Genomic DNA, 19,071 nt, shown 5'->3' with positions numbered 1-19,071 from the left:
CTCCAGCTCAGCGCTCTGCAGCCAGCCCTGCAGCGGCCCGGTCCGCCGGCTGCCAGCGGGGCGGCCAGAACCAATCGCGACCGAACCGAAACAAACGTCGTCCGGGCCGCTGCCGGAAGTGGGTCCGCCGCGCACCAATGGAACGCGCCCACGCCTGCCCCGCCGCCGCCACGTGACCGGAAGGGGCGGGACGTACCGGCGCGGCGGAGCCGGCGCGCGGCTTCTCCTCAGCGGCGGGTCGCGGTGCGGCCTCCGCTCCCGTCTGGGGCCGCCGCGCAGCGCCCGGCCCGGCACCATGTCGCCCGCCATCGCCGCCAAGGAGGGCGGCCGGCAGCGCCGGCCCGGCAGCCACCACCACTGCCTGGACGTGAGGAGCGAGGTGCCGCCCGCGCTGGCGCTCTGTGGGGACGGCCCTGCGGGCGGTGAGGCCGAGGCGCTGCTCCCGCCGGAGCCGGAGACGCCGACGGTGCGAGGCCCGCGGGGATGCCGGGCGGAGCTGGGCAGCGTGCTGCTGCTGCTGGCGCTGTACGTGTTGCAGGGCATCCCGCTGGGGCTGGCGGGCAGCGTGCCGCTCATCCTGCAGAGCAAGAACGCCAGCTACACCGAGCAGGCCTTCTTCAGCTTCGTCTTCTGGCCCTTCAGCCTCAAGCTGCTCTGGGCCCCCCTGGTGGACGCCGTTTACCTGCGGCGCTTCGGCCGCCGCAAGTCGTGGCTGGTGCCCACGCAGTACGTGCTGGGGCTCTTCATGATCTACCTGTCCACGCAGGTGGATGTGCTGCTGGGCGACGGGCAGGGCCGCGGCCCCGACGTGGTGGCCCTCACCGTGACTTTCTTCCTCTTCGAGTTCCTGGCGGCCACCCAGGACATCGCTGTGGACGGCTGGGCCCTCACCATGCTGTCCCGGGAGAACGTGGGCTACGCCTCCACCTGCAACTCGGTGGGACAGACGGCCGGCTACTTCCTCGGCAATGTGCTCTTCCTGGCCCTTGAGTCAGCCTCCTTCTGCAACAAGTACCTGCGCTTCCAGCCCCAGCCCCGAGGCATCGTCACCCTCTCAGGTACTGCTTGGGTGTGCGCTATTATGTGGAAGGGGATGCTTCTTCCCTGAGCCCAGAGCACAACGTGGTTCAGAGCAAGTCTTATGGAGTGCAGGAAGCTGGCAAAGCTCGTGGCTTGAAGAGCTGAGAAAGCTGGACTTTCTCAGCCTGGAGAAAAGCCCTTTTCTCTAGAAAGCTCTAGGTCAGATGTTAAAGGGAAATTCTTTACTTAGAGAGTGGTGAGGCCTGGCACTGCTGCTCAGAGAGCTGGGGATGCTTAAAGCTGGGCTGGATGTGGTCCTAGGCAGCCTGAACTGGGAGGAGGTGTCCCCGCCTATGGCAGAGGTTGAGGCAGAGTGGGCTGTAAGATCCCTTCCAACCCAACCATTCTGTGATTCTGTGACTGAACTCCCAGGTTTCCCTGGGCTGTGTGAGGGAAATCTGCCCCATCATTGATAAGGCTGAGCTCAGTGCTTCAGCAACTTGGTTGCTTTAACTTTTCTTAGTGTAACAACTGTGGAATAGATTACTGTTTATAAAAAAAAAAAAAAAAAGCTTTGTGGCTTTAAGAAGGCATTTTGGGAACATGTTCTGGAATAAAGGCAAGAGGAATAAAGGAAGTATCTTCCTCCAAAATGGTGAAAATGGTGTTGTTTGCAGGAATAGAAGTGATGAGGGTTTAGTCTTGACCATATTTCCAGTCTGCAAAGGGAGATCACCTTTAAGTTGATTCAGGTTTTTTTTTTTTTTTTTCCCTTGATTAATTAAACAGAATCTGATAATGTATCCTTATTTAATTGTTAGTTAGGGATGTTTGTTTGTCCTGTGTCTTGTCCATATGTCAGCAAGCATAGAGTATTCCACCAAGTGTCCCTTCTGGATCATTGCCCTTGCTTCTTGCTGTGCAGTTCAGCACTGCTGGCATCTCTTCCCTCTCGCTGCAGCAGCAGGCTGACGTCTTTCACTGCTGATGCAACTTGGAAATCACTCGTGTACTTAGAGCTTCTTTTGTCTTTGCTTACCTTTGCTCTCCAGGGTGTGTCGTTGCTGTCTTTTCTTTTTAGTAATGCTTTTATAAAGGTTTCCTTATAAAAATGCTGCCTTTAAAAAAAAAAAAAAAGCACTAAAATCAAAGCACCTATAGAACCTGTCTGACTTGTGTTGGAGTATTAATCTGGGTTTAGTAAGAAAAGCAAGTATCTCTGACATTGTAGTTGCAGGACGTTTCAGGGGGAACAAAGCTGTCTTGAAGTCTCTTTTCCCTTGTCCATGTGACTGTGCCTCTCAGTTCACTAAATCTATGCATTTCCTGTAGCAACTGTAGCAGCCAGCCCTGAAAGGACAGATGTGACTCTGGTCCCAGTGCTGGTTGTCTCAGGGCTGGAGGAGAGCTGCAGGGAACTTCACAATGCAGGAAGGTGACTGGTTTTCTACCAGTTCTGCTCTCTGAACACTTCTGTTCACTGAGTGCTGCTCTTAGGGAAAGAACAAGCCAGTGCCTCACAAGCCTGAGTCAGCCTCAGGCTGCTGAGGGGCAAAAGCATTAGTTGTTCTGTTAACTTTGGGAATTAATATGAAACAATGTAGTACCATACATCAAAACAAATAATAAAGTTCTAGAGAAAAAAGTGAGGAACGTGTTTCAGTGTTCCTGTTGTTTGTGCTTGCATGTGTACGACTTCAGCGCTTTGCTGTTCAAATGACTTGATTATTTTTCCTTTAGAAGCTCACTGGCTAGGTTTGTTGATTCCTGAGCAGTTTGTTACACAGTCACATGAATGCTTGCTGTAGCATAAAGGAAGGTGTGTAGTGCAGGAAGAAGGAGCCTCTCCAAGGCAGCCTGGGTTTATTTTGGCTACTGACTGCAGGGCGTGCTTTCTGCTGGGAGATGTATAGCTATGTTATTACTAAAGCTGCTGTGATGAAACGACTGTCCTATCCCACACCTCGCTGATATTTTTCCAGCCTGCTCTATCCCTGGTTGAGTTTTGAAGTTTGATTTTACCCTAACAGAATAGATTGTTTTCCGAGTGATAGTGTGGAGGCAGAGATAAAGCAGGGATGGGGTTGGGCAGCACTGGTGGCACCAGAAATGCTAGAATATATCTACAGTTAAAAAAAAAAATGTGTTGTGTTTTGCTTTCTTTTTTTGTCAAGGCTCCTGTATGTGGCCTTGTAGTTGGTCCAGCCATTGCTGTGTGGCACCTGGCAGGGCTGACCTGATCAGGAATATTCATGTGTTGATGCTCAAAGCTATTTCCATTCCCATCCTCACACTGCAGTGGTAACACTGCTGTTATTAGAGCGCTGCTCCTGGGTGTCCTGTGTACATAGCAGCTGTGAGCAGCATGGCTGTGAGCACTGATGTTTACTCAGAAGATACTTTCAGGGTATTTAAAACAACAACAAACAAACCCTTACAATAGAGGAGGGAGCAATCTGGCAGTATTGGCTATGAGGTCTTCTCTCCTTCAAGATATTTTTGAAGAGGGAAAAATAAGTGATGTGGAAGCAGCAGATGTTAGTTTGAAATGCTATTTTTTTATTTTAAACTGAAAATGCTGGGGTACAGCTGGAGCAGCCTCTCTATGCCTGCTTCCATGCCTGTGCTGCTTCTCTTCCTGCCAACGATGAGCAGCTAATGATTGACGAAACCTTGGTCCAGTCTTTGCCCTTTCACCATTTCTCCCTTTCAGCTAACTTGAGGCTTCTGGAGTGGCTTCTGATCAGAAGGATGAAAGGTTACTTTTGTTATACCCTCTGCACGTGATTGAGTTCTTTCTTGCCTCTTTCACAGAGGTGGAGGGTGGGACTACCTTGTATTATTTTCTCACCAACTCAAAGCACTTGTCATAAGATGCTGATGTTGCAAATCCACTGCTTAACAAATATGGTATCTGCTTAACACAAAGTGCTTAAAAGATAGCAAATACCATATGCTCTTAAACATCTCTTTGAGTGACATGATGATTGTATAGGAACTTTGGTCAGAACGTCCTTATGCTCGTTTGGGTATAGATCTGTTTCCTTTAGATGGTAGATATTAAATGAAGGGTAGAATTAGGGTGAAAAATGGTTGTGTGACTACACAATGAATTAACTGGAGAGTGGTGGAACAACACTGTTTTTTCTCATCATCATTTAATTATTAAATGTGTTTTTTTTCCTTCCTTTTTTCACTTCTGGTGGTTTTATGTGCAGCTCCTCAAAATGTTCCCTTTTCTGTTCTCTTCTCCATTGTGCTCACTGTGCTAATACACAGAACTTGAGCAAAGTGCCCCAGTCTGCTGCTGTGTGAGACTCTCGAGCAGGCATGTGTTTCTGGATCGAGCAGAGAAGAGCTGTGCCTGCTGCTGTCTGTAGCTGCGTGCTTGTGCTTTGGTTTGTTTCTTGTAATGCCTCTATTCAATTTTTTTATTACTACTTGTCCTTTATATTGTTGCAAAATAACCATATTTCTGCCTCTTAGTAAATTTTTAATCAAGTGTTCCTAGCAGCTGCTGGGATAAATGTCTTTTTTCTTTATTTTAGATTTCCTGTTTTTCTGGGGAGCTGTCTTTTTAATTACCACTACACTTGTGGCCCTTTTCAAAAAAGAAAACAAAGAATTAACACCAACAAAAGAAGAAACAAAAGGCATCACTGATACATACAAGCTGCTCTTCTCAATAATCAAGATGCCAGCGGTTTTTACGTTCTGTCTCTTGATTCTCACAGCAAAGGTAAGGAAATACGTCTATGAACCCTTAGATGCCAACACTGTGAGAGGTTCCTGTGATTCTTCAGTCCCCATGATGTCATTTGTATCTTAGCTTTGCTCATGGCTGTCATCAGTTCCAAATTCTCACATGGAGTTTGGAAACACAACTGCTTGCACAACAGAAAACATTTGTTTTAACATTTAAGTGTTTACCCAAGTATTGAGGAGAAATCTGATTGCAGTCTTCTGTTGTAGTAGTTTATTTTTAAGTGTTCCTCTTTACAGTTAGGCTCTTTGTGTAGTGTTCAGTTAGAAGGACAGAAAATGTTTATTTTAACCTAAATCATATTCCTAGAATCTGCAGCTCTGTATTAACTAGGTTTCCATGGCGTCCTCCTGGCAGTTCTGGATACCAGCAGGCCTTTAAGGTACGGGCATGAACACTGTTGCTGTGCTTAATGTTCCTGCTAGAGTTTTGGCATTTATGATGAGAATAGAGCGCAAGTATAGAATGTGTTTCAGAACCAATTTGGAAATCAATTGACTTTTGTTTCCAATTTGTACTCTGTCACATTTCTGTGTGTATTTGATACCATGCGAATTGCATTTCTAGCCACACAATGTCTGCTTTCCCGGATTTATTTTGTCAAATTTATGTTGCAGGTTGGATTTTCAGCAGCAGATGCTGTAACAGGACTCAAATTGGTGGAAGAGGGAGTACCTAAGGAGCATCTAGCTCTGCTGGCAGTTCCAATGGTTCCTTTACAGATAATACTGCCTCTGATTATCAGCAAATACACAGCAGGCCCCCAGCCGCTGAACACGTTTTACAAAGCTATGCCTTTTAGGTAAAAACACACAAACAAAACCTGATTTATTGAAACACGGTGACTTGTGTATTCAGATCAAGTGTTCTAATTGCTTTGTACCTCTGACTTCCAGACAGAAGAAAAAGCATGTCAGAATTTTCCTAGTAAGTTGAGCTCTGTTTTGTGCCTTGATGGTGATGTATGTGGTGACCTGAGGGAGCACAGTGTCCTCACCATGTGTATACAGTAGCATTAGAGCAGTGCTTTCCTGCTCTTACTCAGTGTCAGTAGTTCCCTGTTCTGACTAGATTTGGGACTTCATGTAATTATGAGGTGATGATGTAAGAGAGGCTCAGTGCATTGGTGAGTCATTGGGAACACCTGCTAGATGTGTGCTTCACTGAGATCTCTGAGAATGAAAGGTGAATTAAATGGGGATAGATTGAGGAGATGTCACTTGCACTGAGTGGCTTAAAAGGGAGTTTGCTCGTGGAATTCTGCAGGAATTTCAATTCTGGAGCAAGCCAAGGAATCCAGCAAATTACTCAATGCTTTTATCCAATAGATTGATGTTTGGTCTGTAACATTCAATACTTGATTATGCTCCAATACAATTTATATATGTTTTCATTAAAAAAAAAAAAAAGAATAAATAAAATTTGGTTGTATATCGTATGTTGCATACTACAAAAAGAATTTCTGTGTGAGGGACAGGGGAGGAGGTCTGGCAGTGTCATAATTATAGGGGAGAGAGAATTGTTGAGGTTTAAAGTGTTTGTGGTTCCAATGTTAAATTGATTGTTAAATATTAAATATGTAATTATATATACAAGATAGCTCTAAGTAGAAATAAATTATTTCTATTTTGCTATATACACAAGTGTGTGATAGTTGCTTTGTATCAAGGTACAGAAACATGGGCAGAATCATTTGAATTACACATCATCTATCTCATTCCTGCAGATTACTTCTTGGACTGGAATTTGCTTTTCTGGTATGGTGGACTCCTAAAGTAAGACACGAAGGAGGATTTCCTATCTACTACTATGTTGTAGTACTGCTGAGCTATGCTTTACATCAGGTAAGGGGGACAGGAGGTTACTAGAGGACTAGAAGTGACATGAACAACTTTTGTTCACTGGGAGCGATTTGTTGTGCTATACGACTTTAGTTTTGCAAATATCATTTCTCCCCATTATAGGTGTTATATTGGACATCTTCTGCAGGGTCACTTCCAGTTCACCAGATCTGCTTTTGTTTCCAAGACTTTTTCCCCAAATGCAGAAGCTCAGAAGCTTGGTACTGTTAGAAATACCAGCATTCTGACTGAGCTTTGTAAGACTGTTGTGCAGCTCCATAAAATAAAGCTTTGTGACTGCTCCATTAATCTGAGGAAATAACATAATGGATCCAATCCATAGGCCTGAAAAACAAATGTCTGGTACAAGCTGGTCTTTGGATCAGAGCAAGCAAAAGAGTTATTTTTATATGCTATTTTATTTGGCCTTGTCATAATTTCAGTTTGATAACCTTAGTAACTCAATTGTCTGTGAGACTGGATCCATTTCTGTGGCTTGATGCGAGCGTCACAGCAACTTGATATTAGTAGGAAACTGCAGGACTAATTTCTGTTGTGCAACTTTAATCTGTTGGGATTATTTTTGAATCAGTGTTGCTAACTTCAAGTAATCATTCAAAACAGTGCTTATGTTAGGGCTTTTATTGTCATTGTCTGTAAGTGGGGAGACCTTACTGTCCTGTGGGTTTTTATCCCTTCTGTAGATCTCGCTGTATAGCATGTATGTTGCAATAATGGCTTTTAATGCCAAAGTCAGCGATCCACTGATCGGAGGAACCTACATGACGCTCCTCAATACTGTGTCAAACCTGGGAGGGAACTGGCCTTCCACTGTTGCACTCTGGCTTGTTGATCCACTCACGGTTAAAGAGTGTTCAGGAGCCCAGGAACAGGCCTGTGGAAATGCACTTGAGGCAGAAGTAAGTCTGGAGGCTGTGAAGGTCTCTATTCAACTATTTCTTGGTAAAATTGCTTCTCTTAGTATGTTTTGTTCACCTTGGAAAGCCTGTACAGTGCATAGTTTACACTTAAAAATTCTCTCTAACTGAACTGATTTTCATGTCTGGTAAATTTGGTCTTGTTTTTATCTGTGCACTCTTCATAGTTAACATCTTCACCAAAGATTTCCACTTGCAGAGTAGTTGTTCCTTTCTGTCTTAATTGGAGAGAAAAGCTGATGGTGGAAGCAGTAGATCAGTGCTGCATCCTCTCCAGTATGTGGAGGCTGTAGCTGCTGAGTAAACTTTGCTCAGCCTGGAGCTGTGTAAGTATGCACTCTGTGCTTGGCAGGCTGTCTGTCTCCAAGTCACTGCAGCTTTGTGGCAGGTTTTAGTTCTGTCTGTCTGGAGGCTTCCTGGCTTCATACCTCGATTCCTTCTACCATTATGTTACTTTGCTGTCTTTGATCTCTGCTTTCCACGTGAAGCTGAGCAATGTGACTGGCTGCCTTCCCAGTTCTGGGAAGCACTGTGGAAGAGAACAGAGAACATATTGTGCTGCTGTGCTTGGGTCAAACAACTGCATGCACAGCTGGCTGGGAAGCTGGGTTTCACATTCGCCTCCTTGTGGGCGAATGACAAATTTTAATACAACTATCTGGAGGAGTGGAAGTGTTGGGGGGGGGGGAGGTGTACTGCATGGTTTTCCTTACTTGTAATTGAGATTTTAGTCTTGAATACCTTTCTGTGTTTACAGGACTCTGGGATGTGAGGTCCTCTAAGCACACACACAGTGTTCAAAAAAGTCATATTTGACTTCTACAAGTGGAGCTGCAGTTCTGAGTGGTTGCAGAGGGGAAGCTGCTTCTGCAGTGTGCCTTTTCAGCACGCATCTCAGCTTGCCACTAACTAGGTCCCCTGTGCCCTGGCATCTGTTGCACTCAAGGCCCTGCTCTTTCAGCTCACTCCTCCATTGTTTTTCTGCATCTTTCCAGTTGGCAGCGTTCCCCCACCACCACTCCCTTCTTCCTCTTAATATGATTCTGACGCATCTCGGAATTGCACACATGCTGGCAGAAACCTGTTTGTAGGATTGCTTTATCTTGAGATCATAGCAGCACTGAAAGATAAACAATAGTTGTCTACCAAACATCTACCCCCTAGATGAGTTTTTGTCTTTCAGTTCTGCAATTAAAAAGCATCCCCGGCATGTTTTCCTCAGACATAACTGCAGTCTGCTCGCTTTGTGCTGTCTGTTTGTGGGTTCCCTGTGTGACATGCAAGGCTGTAATTTCTAAAAAATTAGGATAGGATTTCCCCCTCCCTCTCCCCTCCTTTCCCCCAAACAAAATTAAGAATAATCACTGCACCTCTTTAGTAGCATTTACTCCTTTGGCCAATAATCTCCATCTCCCAAATGTTTTATAACAAAACTTTGTTGCTTTTCACACTAACTGTGAGCTCAAAAGCCTTACATCATTTCTGTAAGAAAAAGAGCAAGATTTATTTAGTTAGAATCTTGAAAAAGCAATTAAACTGTAACTATCCAATGCCTGCTAACAAGTCTTGTGTTTCAGTATCTCCCAGACAATACTTCACTTTTGCTTCTGCCTTTCAGCTCTGCACAAAAGCTGGTGGTTCCTGTGTCACCACCCTGGATGGTTACTATGTGGAATCTGTCATCTGTGTCATTCTGGGATTTGGCTGGTGGTTCCTGCTTGGGCCAAAGTTCAAAAAGCTGCAGGATGAAGGACAGTCTTCATGGAAGTGCAAGAGGACCAACTGATGTGGTTTGAATACTGGATGGACTCAAAAGGTCGTTTTAGTTTTATTACAGAGACGTATCCCATAATCAATAAACAGGAATATAGGTATTTTTACATGCCAAGTTGCTGAAAAAATATGTGGCTGACACAGTGGTATGTGTGTATGTGATACCACTTGCCTTCCCAGTATGAAAATTCAAGTTCAGAAATTAATGGTGAGAAAATGGCACTTATGTACTGCATAGAAATCCCCATACTCTAGCTTCAGAGTCATGGTTTCTGATAGAATCAACATCTGAATTTTCCATATAGTAACTATGGAAAAGCTAATTGTGCCACATTCATCTAAACAGCAGCTTTGTTAGCTGAGTTCCAGTTCTTAATTTTCAAACAAATGATGTGGTGCAGGCAGTGGACCAGGGGAAGGATGCGAAAGGTGTTTTGACTTGAGGTTAAGCACATTATACTACAGAGTTCATCGTGGGAAGAGAAATGTAACATGTCTCTGGGCTTTGTTTCTTCTCACTTTCTGGACTGTAACCACACCTCAGAGGATGAATTAATGTTTCAGAGATTCTTTTAAATGTATTTTCTGGCTTTTATAAGCTTTAAAGATTTATAAGAAAATATTTTTATAAACAAAGTTACATTTGTTTAATTTATTTCTTCTGTTTCAAAGCATTTTGATTTCTTGATGAAAAATTAAAGGGAAGTAGGACTTGGGTAACGCACAATACTCTGAGCCTTCAGCCCTGGTGGTACAAACTGCACAGTGTGGGGGTTAGCACATAAAACACAGGCTTCAAAAGGAGAGGGTATGCAGTCCTTCTGGAGGCAGTTGTTTTGTTGGGATTAACTGATAACGTTGGTTCCTTTGGTGCTGAAATGTGAAGATATTCTAAATCGGGGAGCAAAAATGTCTCTCTTCCCAGCTAGGGGCAGGAAAAGAAGGTGGTGCCTTTGGAAGTCAGTTGGTGATGACAAACTTGCCAAATTCCTGGGCAGTGGCATCCAGCCTGCTCGTGTGTAAAGTAAACAGGGTACATTGTGTGGTTGAGCTGCTGCAGAAATTGTACTGATCCTTTACAGCAGAAATTTCTTGGTGCATTAATGAAGAATGACTTCTCTCTTGAGTGCCTTAGTGATATAGCAGGTCTACTGTACTGCTGGAGACAGGGCACTTGTGACATGATGGATGTATATGGTACATCATTTAAAACAATTAAAAATACCTCTGAAAGGTACGTGATTTGCTTTTCCATGCTCTGTTTCTTGCCCTGTCAGTCCTGGAAGTATTGCACTGTGAGCTTTATGCTCTGAGCTCCTGGGAGGGTATGGGCTGTGCACCTTTTGTTCCTATATGCTCCAGAAAAAAACAAAGTTGATAGCAACTTTTGACTGTTTGGAGGGGCATAGGGGTGTGCATTAAGTGCTTGTATGACAGTGCCAGAAGAGGACAGTGACCAAGGGCTCCCTTGGGTACAGAGCCCATTCCTCTCCTTGTCAGAGCAACACCCTGGTAGTGTGCCTGGGCTGCACACCCTGCACATCTCCCCCAGCTCTGATCTGTGCTCCGTTCCATCTGTTCCAACCACACTAAACAACAAAGTAAACAAAAGCACGTTTTACTCCTCAAACCAGGTCTTCCAGTTTCATCTCTGCATAAGCACAGCAAGAATGCAAGAATATACTGGGGATTTGTAGCCAGCGGATATGTTTTTCAGCCCAGCCAGATAAGTGCTACTGGGTTAGGTACATATAGGCTGCTTATTTCAGCAGCAGCTTGTCTGTGCTGGCAGGATTTTTTTTCCAGCTCCTCTGATGTTGAGAGAAAAATCCTGGACTGCAGAATGTTTTATAGTTAGCTTCTACTCTGCAGTTTTGATGCGCTGTTCCTGGGGGTGCTGATGTAACCTGCTAGTAATAAAGATATGTTGGGCATTGCTGAACTGATACGTCAGCGGAACTCCTTGTTAAAACTGAGCTCCGCATCAGGGCTACACGAGGTGCGACAGAAGTCGTTCTGTTCCTCTTCCAAACTGGGCAGTGGTTTGTGCTGTTTGCTCAGCCTTCGGGCGCTGCCTGCATCTGATGGAGGCGGAGCGGCGGCGGTGAAGCGGCTGTGCGATGCAAAGGCTTAAGCTCTGTCCATGTATCACAGAATCATGGAATGGCCAGGGTTGGAAGGGATCTCAGGGATCATGAATCTCCAACCCCCCTGCCACAGGCAGGGCCACCAACCTCCTCATTTAATGCTAGACCAGGCTGCCCAGGGCCCCATCCAACCTGGCCTTGAACACCTGCAGGGACAGGGCATCCACAGCCTCTCTGGGCAGCTGTTCCAGCACCTCACCACTCTCTCTGTAAAGAACTTCCCCCTGACATCCAACCTAAATCTCCCCTCCCTCAACTTCAAACCATTTTCCCTCGTCCTGCTGTTATCAACTCTTTCCAAGAGTTGATTCCCCTCCTGTTTGTAGGCTCCCTTTAGGTCCTGAAGGCTGCAATGAGGTCACCCCGCAGCCTTCTTTTCTCCAGGCTGAACAAGCCCAGCTCCCTCAGCCTGTCTTCACAGAGGAGGTGCTCCAGTCCCCTGATCATCTTTGTGGCTCTCCTCTGGACCCTCTCCAACAGCTCCCTGTCTTTTTTGTACTGGGGGCTCCACACTTGGACACAGTGCTGCAGATGGGGCCTCACAAGAGCAGAGTAGAGGGGAACAATCACCTCCCTGTCCCTGCTGGCCACCCCTCTTCTGATGGAGCCCAGGATCTCATTTGCCTTCCGAGCCGCAAGGGCACACTGCTGGCTCATGTTAAGTTTTTCATCCATCAAGACCCCCAGGTCCTTCTCCACAGGGCTGCTCTCACGTACGTTACGCTGAGAAGCGGATCTCTGCGCGGTTTCTACACGCGGGAGGTGATCTCGCACCGCTCCCGTCGGCGGTGTAACGGCACGGCGCTCGGGGCGGAGCGCCCTCTGCCGGGGGGCGGTGCTGCGGGGCGGGGCTGCGGCCATGGCGGAGCGGCGCAGCGCAGCAGGCGAGGGCCTGAGCCGCTTCTCCGAGTGGGCGGACGCGCACCTCAGCCTCGTGCGGGTAACGGGGCGGCGGGGCTGGGAGCTGGGAGCCGTGGCGGTGATGGTGCTGCCCGGAGTGACTGAACGTCGTTTCTGTCTCATCTCCTCCCCGCAGAGTCTCAGTGCCGGCGTGGCGGTGGCCGGGCTGCTGGTGCTGGCCAGGAGCGTGCGCCTGGTGAGTGCCGCGGGGCGGAGCTGCGGAGCGCCGGGACCCCCGTTCCCCCATAACCCCATTTTCCCCAAACCCCATCCCGCAACAACGCCGTGCTCCCCGCAGTGCCGCCCGCCGCTCCCCTGCGCTGCGCGGAGCCCCGTGCGCCGGAATGGCGCCCTCTGCCGGCACCGCCCGCACTGCGCTGCTGCGGCGCTCGGGGCCATTTTCCCCTCCCCCCCCCCCCGGCTCCGGTGCGTCGTGACCCGGCTCGCGTTCCGGTGGCGAGGCCGATGCTTGCTCTTGTATTCCCTATCACCTTATTTCTGTATTTTATTTTTTTAATTATCGTCTTGTTTTCCTCGATTCCTCCTCTCTGGCTCCATCTCCCCGTTGACAGCCGTGTGTTTGGCCCAGGGACCAATTTCTCTCATGTTTGTGCTTCGTGTGACATAGAGTTGGTCCCTCGTGTCTTTTTCCACACCTCTACAAGCAGAACGACTTCTCTAACAGTTCTCAGCATAAACCTGAATCTTCCCACACTGACCAGGCTGCCGTTTTTTTTTTTTCCAGTGCCGTTAAGACCAGATTTGAACCACTTGTGCTCTTTAGACTTTAGGTCTTACCAGTCTGTGTTATCACGGAGAGACCCCGTGCCCATGGAGGAGGTCGTGGGGAGCAGCTCAGGGCGGTCCCTGCAGGGCGGTGTGCTGTGGAGCTCTGCGGAAGCAGCTCAGTTCATAGAATCACAGAACGGCCTGGGTTGCAAAGGAGCACAATGCTCATCCAGTCCCAACCCCCTGCTGTGTGCAGGGTCACCAACCAGCAGACCAGGCTGCCCAGAGCCACATCCAGCCTGGCCTTGAATGCCTGCAGGGATGGGGCATCCACAGCCTCCTTGGGCAACCTGTTCCAGTGCCTCACCAGTTCTTCCCATCGGCATGTGGATGATGTGTGTCAGTCCTCTGCAAAGGGTTTCCTGCAGTGAGAGCTCTGCAAGTTGATTAAGATTCTTAATTCTGAGCTCTGTGCCATCCCTTTTCCCTCTGTCCCCTCACAGAGCAGCAGTTTGTTCCTGTACTGCAGCTGTTAAGCTTTGTTTCCCGGTGTGATCATATAACTCTCCTTTGAATCCTGTTCTGAACAGAACGTAGTATCAAATTCAGTCATCTTGTGATCTTTGCAAGGATGCACACCTGCTTTTGTCCCTCTCCTATTTACTCCCTTATCAAAGGCTGTGTTGTTCCTTCTGCCCTCTACTCTGCTTTGCTGTTGCTGTGTCTGTTCTTTGCTGATGTCTTCAAACACTTTTTGGCTTCCTCTCTCCCATTCTATCACCATCCGGACCATTTCTAACCCCTCTTTTCGTGGTAAATCAAGTTGACTTCAACACGTATTGCTCAAACCCATCAATTTATGTTTTTCTCTAAGCTTTCGTGCCCATGCCTCGTGCTGCATGAATGCCCTGCAGAATGGGAGCATTCCTGAGTGTGAAGGTTGCTGTGTGCCTGCAGCTCATTGCTGTCTAACAAAAGCAGTTCCTCGTGCTGTTTAACAGCACATCTGTTTCACCAGATATTTGTAGAAGTAGGACTGTTTGTAGAAGTTGGATTTGACTGTAACTGCTCTATGGTTGTCTTTTTTTAACACTTGTTCTTCTTCCTGTCAACAGACAACAAAGTTTACAAATGCTTTGGATATACCTGCAGGGTTTATAGAAAAGAATGTGAAATTGCGAGGAAAAGTGCATCGTGTCACTGAGAAGGGTCTGGAAGTTGAGCACATTCCCATCAGCGTTCCTTTCATTACCTCAATACAGAGAAAATGTGAGTAAAAGTACGCGGAGAGAAATGAAATGCACACAGAAGTAGGTCAGGAGTTTTTAAATCCTATTCTTGGAAGCAGGTGGGCATGAATCGATGGGACGTGAGGTGCTGTGTCTTTGCAAGAGATCAGTGCTGAGACGGAGGTGAAGTTGCAGTCTGGCTTTGCCCTTTGGTCTTCCCATACTGTACAGATGGGAAACCGAGGAATGGGAAGGAACGAGGAGAGCTCTGTAGGAAGAGCTTGCTGGTACTTTAATAGCAGTAGCATCATTGCAATACATTTCTGGCAGCAAAACTCAAGTGTCTGGGCAGTTCATTTGTTTGCACGGCTCCTCTCATTCCGGGGGAAAAAAACCACTAGAACTTATTTATTTTTTTATAAAGTCTGGAATAGACTCATTAACAACAGCTGAGACTGTGTGCAAAGCATGACAGCTAGCTTGTCTGCTGTGTTTGGTAAAGGAGTGCTGTGTCTTGCCCAGGGCAGTCCGAGGGTCTCTTGCTGGTGAGACTGGCTGGTGTGGAGCTGACCCCCGAGGGCACGGTGTGGCTCCAGAGAGAGCTGAAACCCCCACAAGTGATCTGGTTCCAACTTCTCGGGAGGGAGCACTTGGCACTTGAATGCCTTGTTTTAGTAAATAAGGTAAATGTGGTGGTAAGAATGACTTAAAGCTGTGGGGTTTGACTGCAATCATGCAGTTATCTCAGTACCTAAGCATGTTATTAATGCCATTTCGTAGAATCATAGAATGGCCTGGGTTGAAAAGGACCACAATGATCATCTAGTTTCAACCTCCCTGCCACAGGCAGGGTCGCCAACCGCCAGACCAGGCTGCCCAGAGCCACAGCCAGCCTGGATTTATATTTACATGAATCTTAAGTAATGTATTTTTAAATCAGATTCTGAGATGAGTGTATCTGTGGACCAACCTGGCTGCACCGTGCAGTTCTGGTGGGCTTAATGTTCAACCCATGCAATGCCTTCTCCTAGCTCTGAATTTCGCTCAACTCACATAGTTAAATGTGTTAAAAAGTTAAAAAGCTTTGAAAGTTAAAAGTTTCTTTCTGCATGAACATAGATTCAATGAGAAGTGCAGTCTGTACCTCCGTGGCAACACGCACATCTGCATGCATGCACTCTGTAAGGATAAGGGAACTTGACATTCCCTGTGCTGTTCTGCAGGGCCGATTTTCCAGCGTGTGCTTAAATGAAGAGGTCCTGAGAGAAGGGCTTGGAAGAGCGGCGAGCATAGAGGGACTGCAGCACGATTCTCACCTGTTCTGGGAGCTGCACAAAAGACTTCTCCGAGCAGAGCTGAAAGCCTTGAGGAAAAATAAGGGGATATGGAAAGAAGAAAGCTTCTCTGAAAGGATCAGAGGTCGTATAAGCAACAGTAAACTCATGTGGACATTGAAACGTTTTGTGAGCTGGTTGAGAAAGTAAGTTTAAGGATGGGAAGGGAGGCTGGACTAGAAGCAGGGCAGTTATCTGTGTTACGTGCTTTGTGTAAAGTGTAAGTTAATGCTAACAAGTGCCAGAACTCGGGGTTCCTTGTCTTGAACAGAAAACCTGAGAACTACAAAGTGCTGTCTCATTTAATCTGTGTGGGACTGAAGTGTAGTGATATTAGGCAGGACAAGAATGGAAGTGGTGTTGAGCTGAGCTGTTCCTCAGATCCTAAGTGACGCGTCCTGTTCCCCCTGCTGGGTACCCCACAGCTGTGAGCAGCAGTGATGTTTTCCTGATGGTTCTAGAAATACCTCCATCGGATGGACATAAACCTTTGGGAAAAGGGGACCAGAGCACATCAAGGACTTGTTTTGTTTTTCAGAGCGGTGTGAAGTGTACGCCAGGTGTGTGTTTGTAAATATTCCCAGAATAAAGATCGAATTTCTTATGTTCATTGTGGCTTTTTATACACCGAACACCTGAGCTTTGTGTGTCGTCTCCCACACTCCTCATTATGTGGCTGAAGTACAACGTGCATTTTTTTCTCTGCGTGTATTCCTTAGGCAGTGAGGCACCAAAGAGAGCCATGCGGTCTGAAAAGCTTCATTATCTAAGCCCTGCTGACTGGCTGCTCTGCCATTCTTCCTGTGCTGACTTCGGGGCAGAACCGTGGCTCCCGGAAGCAGCTGTTCCTCAGATAGGAATACACGCAGTAGATGTTTATCCCTGGCTCCTCGCAAGGTGTGCTTCTTGTCAAGCCAGCAGCAGGGCGTCCAGAAACAACACCAGAAACGCCTGCACGGGGCACCGACAGCCGGCAGCAGCGGCGCGGTGCGCTCAGACACCAAAGCACTCGGTCGTACAGACGCAGCGCTTCTCAGGGCTGGGGGTAGCTGGTCTTTTTTATCCATCCTTACCTACAAGGAGTTCTTCCACACGGAGCGCTGACAGTGTGCATACAGCTGCAATAAACGCGAGATAATTCTGCACAGACTGCGTTTTGTTTTGTGAGTGAACTATATTCATCGCCGAGATCCTCCTTAAGGCTGAGACCGAGAGCTGTGGAAAGGAACGGCCCTGAGTTCGGACCTCGTTAATGGTGCGGCCGCGGTGACAACATGGATCCGACCAGGTGTTGTTGGTGCTCTTTTCCTTATCGGCCCGGGCTGAGCTGTGAAAACAAAACCAGAGCATCTCCTCCCCCTCAACCGCCGAGGAAAGGAAACAGCTGTGGCTGCGCGGGAGCGCTGTGGTTCGCGTGTGAGGAGCAGCGCAAAGGAGCCCAGCTGCGGACGGGGCAGCGCCTGAGGCGCTGCCGTTCCCCGAGGGCGGCGCTCCCCGCGGCAGGTGCCGCTCGGGGGCGGCGGGGCCGGGCGGCTCTGCCCGCCGCGCGGAGCTCCGGGGGGGGGGGCGGCCGCAGGAGGGGCCCCGCGGGCGCACAATGGAGCAGGTTGAATGGGAGCGGGCTCGGGGCCGCCGCAACACCGGGGCTGGATCGCCGGGCGGCGCTGCGCTGCGGGGCCGGAGGGCGCTCCGCTCCGGGCCGGGGCTGCTCCGGGTTTGCCCTGAGCTCCGCGCCGGAGGGCGGGCGGGGCCGGGCGGCGGCGCCGTGCGTTTGAACCGGAGAGCGAGCCGAGCCGAGCCGTGTGTGCGCGGAGCTGAGCGGGGCGGCCCCGCGCGGAGCAGCACGGCGGCCGGAGCTCCGCGCGCCGCCCAAACCCAGGTGCGGGTTTGTGATGTAAATAACTTCTGGCGGCCGGGAGCTGCGGGCAGCCGGCACGGCGAGGGGGGTGGGGGGAGCTGCGCCGCGAGCCGAGCCGGTGGGGTTACGGCGGGCGGCTGCGATGCGGCGGCTGCACGGGAGCACGGCGCGCTGGGGCTGAGAGCCGGGACAGACGGGCCGTCCCGGGGCCGCGCTCGAGTCGTTTGCAGCCGCGCCGCCCCCGGAGCTTCGGGTCCGGCGGAGCGAAAAGCGCCGTCGGAGTGAAGCGTTCTCGAGCTCCGGGGGCAGAGCCGGCCGCGTCCGACGGAGCGCTCCCGCTCTCGGGCCCTTTGTTTGAGGAGCGGCTGTGAGGTGCTTTTACGGGGCGCGTGGCCGTGAGCTGTGAGGGGGGAAGCAGTGCGGGTCACAGTGCGGGCTGGGCGCCGCGAGCCTGCAGTCCGCCGACCAGAAGCTTTTGTTGTTAAACTGCTGCGTTTCTTTTCTGTAATTTCGCAAAGGGAGGTTGTTTCAGGGAAAGCACGTCTCCGTCCGCCCGTAAAACGATGCGATTGGTGGGAATGGTGGGACGGCTTGGTTGCGACCGACCCGCAGGTGCCTCCCGGCTTTCCGCAGCCGCCCCGCAGCGCTGGGGTGCGCGCGGCTCCTCCGTGAGCCGCCCGGCTCCGCTCGGAGGCTGCCTGGGGAATCGATTTAAGCCTCGGGCCTTTCACGCCGCCGTGACTTCGATCAGATGGCAGAGCCAGGGCTGCAGCCCCACAGGAGCTTTCATTTTTTCCCCTCGTTTTTATTGTGCTTAAGCAAGTCTGGAAGTTAAAAGGAAAAAAATGTCTGAATTTTGCAGGGCTGCCACAGAGCTGCTGTGTTCCTGGGACGGTTTCCCTGTTTGTGTCTTCAGACGAGGTCAGGCTGCTGCACACCACTGCCTTGTGGGGTTTCACCAAAACTTTTTCTGAGTGTTTTGAATTCACTTGAACACGTTGAGATGAAGGTGCTCTAGAAGCACGGTTGTGCTTCTGGGAAGTGATTTTCTCAGAGACATGATTTAGCTGAGGGCTGTTAGGGTAGCATGGTTAGCTCATGTTGGACTTGATGATCTTGAAGGTCTTTTCCAACCTGAGTGATTCTATGGTTCTGTGTTGGTGTTTTCCTCTTGGTCTGATAGGATGCAGAGCGTGTTCTGAGCAATCATCCATTTATAAACAGGAGGGAGAATGGCTGTTTACAAGGGTGTATAGTGGTAGGACAAGGGGAACGGTTTTAAAGTGAGACCGGGGAGGTTTAGGTTGGATATTAGGAGGAATTTTTTCACGCAGAGGGTGGTGAGGCACTGGAACAGGTTGCCCAAGGAGGCTGTGGATGCCCCATCCCTGCAGGCATTCAAGGCCAGGCTGGATGTGGCTCTGGGCAGCCTGGTCTGCTGGTTGGTGACCTGCACACAGCAGGGGGTTGGAGCTGGATGAGCACTGTGGGCCTTTTCAACCCAGGCCGTTCTATGAACTGACCACTGCACTAGAAGAG

The 19,071-nt window shown here is 49.0% G+C and overlaps 3 protein-coding genes and 1 long non-coding RNA gene across 9 annotated transcripts in view; 3 read left to right on the top strand and 1 right to left on the bottom strand.

The window, feature by feature from the left end:
- The first annotated feature begins 188 nt into the window (after nucleotides 1–188).
- SLC33A1 (solute carrier family 33 member 1) lies at nucleotides 189–11,073 on the top strand. The gene is made up of 6 exons (XM_031603663.2): nucleotides 189–1,058; nucleotides 4,569–4,759; nucleotides 5,401–5,585; nucleotides 6,510–6,627; nucleotides 7,329–7,544; nucleotides 9,181–11,073. Exons 1-6 carry the CDS (start codon nucleotides 296–298, stop codon nucleotides 9,346–9,348), a joined length of 1,641 nt encoding a protein of 546 aa, XP_031459523.1. The 5' UTR covers nucleotides 189–295; the 3' UTR covers nucleotides 9,349–11,073.
- On the bottom strand, nucleotides 8,002–12,283 carry LOC149916640 (uncharacterized). The gene is made up of 3 exons (XR_016469715.1): nucleotides 12,200–12,283; nucleotides 8,933–9,044; nucleotides 8,002–8,091 (listed from the first exon to the last, which is right to left on the bottom strand). It is a non-coding gene; the product is annotated as an uncharacterized LOC149916640 (long non-coding RNA).
- A 14-nt stretch (nucleotides 12,284–12,297) lies between these two features.
- Nucleotides 12,298–16,176, top strand: MISO1 (mitochondrial inner membrane subdomain organizer 1). The gene is made up of 5 exons (XM_031603664.2): nucleotides 12,298–12,422; nucleotides 12,519–12,578; nucleotides 14,227–14,380; nucleotides 14,863–15,023; nucleotides 15,564–16,176. The coding sequence occupies exons 1-5, from the start codon at nucleotides 12,342–12,344 to the stop codon at nucleotides 15,822–15,824; spliced, it is 717 nt and encodes a 238-aa protein (XP_031459524.2). The 5' UTR covers nucleotides 12,298–12,341; the 3' UTR covers nucleotides 15,825–16,176.
- Nucleotides 16,177–16,269: 93 nt separating this feature from the next.
- The window catches only part of PLCH1 (phospholipase C eta 1), a 63,576-nt gene continuing 60,774 nt past the window's right edge, over nucleotides 16,270–19,071 (top strand). For 2 of the 6 annotated variants that reach the window (XM_090147594.1, XM_031603660.2), the window contains exon 1: nucleotides 17,265–17,553. The gene's annotated coding sequence lies outside the window, so the exon portion shown is untranslated. Of the gene's footprint in view, nucleotides 17,178–17,264; nucleotides 17,554–17,680; nucleotides 17,905–19,071 lie in introns of those variants that run through there. The other 4 variants (XM_090147592.1, XM_031603659.2, XM_090147591.1 and 1 more) reach the window with 3 other exon arrangements.

This window comes from Phasianus colchicus, chromosome 10 (genome assembly GCF_987193195.1).
Source record: "Phasianus colchicus chromosome 10, bPhaCol1.hap1.1, whole genome shotgun sequence".
NCBI classification, from domain to species: Eukaryota; Metazoa; Chordata; class Aves; order Galliformes; family Phasianidae; genus Phasianus; species Phasianus colchicus.
Note: the sequence above shows the minus strand (reverse complement) of the source record. Positions and strands in the feature narration are given on the sequence as shown.